The 6,335-nt window shown below is 31.2% G+C and overlaps 1 protein-coding gene across 1 annotated transcript; it reads left to right on the plus strand.

Annotated features, from left to right (window-relative positions):
* The first annotated feature begins 783 nt into the window (after positions 1-783).
* LOC145069002 (cytochrome P450 734A1-like) lies at positions 784-4,661 on the plus strand. The gene is made up of 5 exons (XM_079015974.1): positions 784-1,204; positions 2,293-2,516; positions 2,612-2,853; positions 3,025-3,421; positions 3,570-4,661. Exons 1-5 carry the CDS (start codon positions 916-918, stop codon positions 4,029-4,031), a joined length of 1,614 nt encoding a protein of 537 aa, XP_078872100.1. The 5' UTR covers positions 784-915; the 3' UTR covers positions 4,032-4,661.
* Positions 4,662-6,335: the final 1,674 nt, after the last annotated feature.

Consider the following 6,335-nt stretch of genomic DNA (forward strand, 5'->3'; position numbering starts at 1 on the left):
TTTGTCTTTATAATAAAAAATAAGAAATGAAATCCAACATATTTGCCTATAGCCAAAGAATGACAATTTATCTTGAATATAAAGTATTCAAATTCCTTTGAGTTGTTAACCAAACCCAAATTTCACAAAAATTTACATTCAAAATCTTTATAATTCTTTTGAAATCCATGAACCAAATACATTCTAACTATATAAGTTGTAAACATGAAATTGATATAAATGATTATCTTGTTCGACTTAGGTATGAATTTGATATGGTTATAGGTAACACATTCTTTTATCATTTCTCTAAATTTATAGTCATAGTCATCTTTATATAAATGAAGCAACAAAGCAACTAGGTGACATAAGGAATCACCCCTCCTCCCTTTGCAACTCTTTTTTTTTTTCAATTTACAAATATGAAACCTTGGAAACGAAAAATTATTATATGAATTTCTTTGTTTACAATCCAACCCTTGCAACTTTTGTAATATACTAATGATATTGGAAAGTGAAACGAAAAAGGCCATCCAAGATTCAATTTCAAGATCCCCGAAAAAAGAAAACCAGTCCTTCTTACAAAAGACAAGGGTATTATTGTCTTTAACAAATTATAAGAGTAAGATCATAATATTATCATTCGTTGACCCTTATAATTCCAAATTTCCAATGGCGGCCCCTACGCCGTTGGCCTTGCCAACCCCCCCCCCCCCCCCCCCCCCAACACTCTCTCTCCACACTTTCTCTCTCTAAACTTGTTGGTGGCATTAAAAAGGAGAACAAACCACTGTCAAGTACTAACAAACATAACCAAAGAAGAAGATAAGAGGCAGCTTCTCTCAAGCCCAAAAAAGCAGTGCTTAAAAGCTCTCAAGAAACACAGTTTTTTTTAGAGAGAGAGAAAGAAAAAGAAACGAAAAGAAAAGCAAAAAAATGGAAGACGATATGATGTTCTTGAAATGGTGGTTGAAAGTGGTGTTGATTTTCTTGATAGTGATGGTGTTTGGTGTGAAGATTTTTGTGTTGTTATGGTGGAAGCCAAGGAAGATTGAAGAGCATTTTGCCAAACAAGGCATAAGGGGACCTCCTTATTGCTTCTTTATTGGTAATGCTAAAGAGCTTGTGAGTTTAATGGTGGAAGCTTCTTCAAAACCCATGCCTTTTTCTCACAATATTCTCCCGAGAGTTCTCTCTTTTTACCATCATTGGAAGAAAATCTACGGTATGTTCATATTTGATCTTCAATTCTCATGTTCTAATCTTGAAAAAGATTAAGAAATTGGGTCTTTTTCTTCATCTTCTTCTTTTTATTTTTTTTTTCTTTCAAATGGATTTGAACCCATGTAACCGAATGATCTTATTCAAGTCAAAGAGACATGGGTTCTTTAAAAGATGTTCCAAGTTCGAATCTTGGACATGGTATATAAATTGGATTCCTAAATGGGGTCGAAAACTGTGCATTAGTGAAATGGGTTCTAGATATATCACTATATCATCAAATTTCGGATCATTTTCAGTCTATATTTTTCTTAAAATGGCATGGGTTTTCCTTTAAAATTCATGAGTGCACCTATGCGTATGGGAATTTGGAAAATTTCTCATGTGATGGTGTCTTTTTTTATATTTTATCGTTTTAAAAGATTAATTTTTAGGTTTGTCCGCTTTATAGCATTCATGACAACATATGGAGGTAGCTTTTTAGACCACCTCCTTAGCTTGGATGCATATATTCTTCATTTTACTCTCTTTCTCTCTCTCTCTTTCTCTCTCAATACATATATGTATATGTATATATAAAAAGAAAATGGTTATGGAGTGGAGAATTATGTATTTATTAAGGATAAAGATCATGAATTTTTTAGAAATCTTTGTATGTAAAGTCATGGAGTTATGATTTCCTTTTCGGTTCCCTTTGTGTCCTTATAATTCGTTTAGATTTTTGTGGGAAGCTTGGTTTTGATAATGAACTTGTTTCTGTTTGATAGTGGCATAGTCATTGAGTTGTCTTTTCTCTCTCTACTCTCTCTCTACGAGTACAAGTTTACAACTTCATGAAATTAGTGGCTCATGTGTTGTTTCTTTCTCACCACCCTTTTTTTGTTTAACTTGATGCTTACCACTTCTAGCTCTATATTTACTATGATGGTATAAAAGAAAGATAAAAAACAACTTCTTTCTCATATTTACTATCATGGTATAAAAGAAAGATACAAACAACTTCTTCTAGCTCTATAGTTACTATGATGGTATAAAAGTAAGATAAAAACAACTTCTTCTTTCTCATAGTAAATTTTGTTTACCCTTTTGCAGGTCCAACTTTTTTAGTATGGTTTGGACCCACGGTTCGGCTAACAGTAGCCGAACCTGACCTAATTCGAGAAATATTCAGTTCGAAAGCCGAATTTTATGAAAAAAATGAAGCCCACCCTCTCATCAAACAACTTGAAGGTGATGGTCTCCTTAGCCTCAAAGGTGAAAAATGGGCTCTCCATAGAAAAATCATCACTCCCACCTTTCACATGGAGAATCTCAAAGTAAGCTAACTTTTACTTTTTCTCAATCATTAGATTACATGTATTTCTAAAAGTTTTTATCTTTAACAAATAAAAATATCTTTTGTTTACCACAGTTACTCATACCCAATGCCACGACAAGTATCGTGACAATGTTAGAAAAATGGTTAGACATGTCAAATTCCGATGAAGTCGAAATTGAAGTGTCACAATGGTACCAAAATTTAACCGAGGAAACCGTCACAAGGACCGCATTTGGTAGTAGTTATGAAGATGGAAAACACATTTTTCAATTACAAGCTCAACAAATGGTCTTGGCTTCTGAAGCATTTCAAAAGGTCACTATCCCGGGTTATAGGTACATGTCACAATCTATTATCCTAATTTTTCTTTATATAATTATCAGTATTCGAGCCACAGGGTGTCATCCATTCTAGTACTGCTAACCAAATTCCGAGTATGACACATGGTGTCTCCCATTTTAGTATTCATAACCGAATTTATTTATACAGTATTATTTTTTTTAAAGGTTTTTACCCACGAAACGAAATAGAGAATCTTGGAGATTAGAGAGGGAAATCAAGAAATCGTTAATGAGGGTAATTGAAAGGAGAAGGGAAAATTGGGATAAAGAAGGAATGGAAAATGGGCCTAAGGATTTGCTTGGGCTTATGATCCAGGCGAGTACAAAAGAATCGGTGAATTCCTCGCCGGCGACGGCACCCGCCATCACAGCACGTGACATTGCGGAGGAGTGCAAGAGCTTTTTTTTCGCCGGAGAACAGACGACATCCAACCTGCTAACGTGGACGACGGTCTTGCTAGCGATGCACCCACAGTGGCAGGTGATAGCACGTGACGAGGTGCTTAAGGTGTGCGGACCACGTGACATCCCCACCAAAGATGATGTTTCCAAGCTTAAGACGGTACACTCTCTCTCACGCTAAAATCATGTTTTGTCTTCTACCTAATGTTAAATTACCATTCTACCCCCCAAACCTATTAAATTACCATTTTACCCTTATGAAAAAAATTCTTTTCACTTTTACTTATAAAATGTGATCCCATGTGCAGCTGACCATGATTCTCAATGAGTCCTTGAGGTTGTACCCTCCAATTGTCGCATCGATTCGACGAGCAAAGGCGGATGTCCAACTAGGAGGATGTAAGGTCCCACGTGGGACCGAGCTTCTTATTCCAATCCTAGCCGTTCATCATGATCAAGCCATCTGGGGCAATGATGCTAACGAATTCAACCCATCACGGTTTTCAGATGGAGTAGCTCGTGCTGCTAAACACCCAGTGTCATTCATACCTTTTGGGATCGGTGTACGTACGTGCATTGGACAAAATCTAGCCATGTTACAAGCTAAATTGACACTTGCAATCATATTACAAAGATTCTCCTTTCGGTTATCTCCAAAGTATCAACACGCACCAACGGTTTTGATGCTACTCTACCCACAATATGGTGCACCGATTATCTTCAAATCTCTATCGTCGAATTCAAGCATCAAAGAAGATCAAGGGTTGTAAATTGTCCTTACTATACTTGTCATATGTATGTGAGTGAATCCTATGGTTTCTAGTGACCAACCCCCCAAAAAAAGAACCAAAAAGGAAGAATCTATTAAATACAATCATGGTATCATTTCATTTTATAGATATGATACAATAAACCAGTTGAATTGTTATGTAATGACAGTTATGTTGGTTTGCTTATTAGAAACCAATATGTCATTTACAAACAATTTTAACTGATTTAGTGTATTACACCTGTAAAATGATATAATACGGGATTGTGTTCTTTTATTTTTTTAGAAAGAGTGAAAAGAAAACAAAAGGTTTAGGAAGCCCTTTTTTGCAAATTAGTGATTTGCACAAGGTTAGGAGATGAGGTAAGTAAGATTGTGCTTTCTATCATTCCTCCCCATTTGTTCACTAAAATAGCAATACTAACCCCTCTAAGTTTAAAAAATGCCATGTATTTGCCAAAAAAGTTTGGATTTTGGGCATGTAACTTTTTATCCTTGGCTAGTTAGACATCTCTCTCCCCCATATGTATGTAGTAGTGTACATTTTGCTCAATTCTAACAACAATTTTGTAAATACACGTTTATGCCTGGTTGCTTTCTTTGTATTATTGAGTATAAGATGTTTTGATTACTGAAATGTTTAATTTTTTATATGAATGTTATTTTTTATACTTTTACCAATTGGTTTCATATTTCATGTTAAATATGAAACGTTCATACAAACTGGCACACTGATATACATCTTTTTTACGGTTATAGAGTAAGCTTGAAATACATCAACACAAAAATTGGTTTATATTATATTAGAAACTAATGAGAGTTAGAGATCTTTGGTGTTATACAAAGGAAGTATTAGAAAAAACTTATTATACAGAATAAAACATGAAGTTGAATGTTGTCTGTAGATGTAAATTGCAGATGCAACCACTATTATCACATGTGTTAAATACATCACTTAAACCAGTTTTTTTAGATTTTTCTAATATGTATTATCATTGGTGAAATGGAAAATAATATTATTATATTTTTGTACGCACTTATATTATAATCACATTTTTAAAAATAAAAATTAATATGGCTTCAAAGTATGTAGACGATTATATATATACTAGTTTATAACCCGTGGAAACCACGGTTACAAAATTAATTAAATATTCATAGTAAAAAATTCAAAATTATTAATCAATTATTTTATATAAAATTTTAAATACATTATTAATTAAGAGATTTTTTTATTAGTTATGTAAAATTATAATTATTGATTCAAATAAATATGTGGAATTAATTTATCATATATATTAGACTCTTTTTATTTGTGGACTAATGAAAACAATAATATAAAATTTAAAATTTAAAATAAAGAATAAATAGATTGACAAATAACATCACATTAATTAGTTAGGAGGTTTAATGAATTTAAAATAGAGAATTAATAGAATGACAAGTGACATCATATTAATTAGGAGATCTAATATTATGACACTTGGCAAAAAGAGTACTCTTTTATTAGTATATATATATATATATATATATATATATATATATATATATATATATATATATATACAAATAAAAGAGTACTCTTTTTGCCAAGTGTCATAATATTAGATCTATATATATATATATATATATATATATATATATATATATATATATATATATATATATATATATAGTCAAGATCAAATAAGAAGGAAATTTTTGGTAGGAAGGTAACAAGTTTTTTTCTACATATTTTTTTCGCGAACAAACAAAATGAATCATTAGATGATTCATTTGTAAAATGATTCACAAGAAAAAATTCTCAAAAAAACATCTCGATGATTCATTTATACAATGATTTTGTTGTTATTCACTAAAATTGTCACAAAAATGAATTTTTTCTTAATTTACTTAAAAATGAATCATAAAGATGTTCGTCAAAAAAATATGTACAAAAAAAAAACTTCTTAGCTTCCTACCAAAAAAAATTTCTTACCGGATCTATAACCTATATATATATATATATATATATATATATATATATATATATATATATATATATATATATATATATATATATATATATATATATATATAGGTTCATATGAGACGGCCTAATTTTGTGAGACCGTGAGACGAGTTTTTTTATTATTTTTTTATTTTTTTTAGTTAATTCAAGTTCCGAAAATAATATTTAAAAAAAGAATTTTTGGATTTTTCTATTTATTTGTATTTTAAAATTATTTTTAGAATATGTACAGTGTAATATTATATTTAGAATATTTCACGTATTTTTCAAAAAAAAATAGACTTTTTCTTTTTA

Source organism: Lactuca serriola, chromosome 8, assembly GCF_051521515.1.
Source record: "Lactuca serriola cultivar US96UC23 chromosome 8, Lser_US96UC23_V15, whole genome shotgun sequence".
NCBI lineage: Eukaryota > Viridiplantae > Streptophyta > Magnoliopsida > Asterales > Asteraceae > Lactuca > Lactuca serriola.

Excerpts from the sequence above, each read along its gene's own strand:
- LOC145069002 (XM_079015974.1), top strand. The coding sequence starts at position 916 with ATGGAAGACGATATGATGTTCTTGAAATGGTGGTTGAAAGTGGTGTTG. Across the intron at positions 1,205-2,292 it reads TCATTGGAAGAAAATCTACG|GTCCAACTTTTTTAGTATGG; the intron begins GTATGTTCATAT and ends ACCCTTTTGCAG. Across the intron at positions 3,422-3,569 it reads ATGTTTCCAAGCTTAAGACG|CTGACCATGATTCTCAATGA; the intron begins GTACACTCTCTC and ends TCCCATGTGCAG.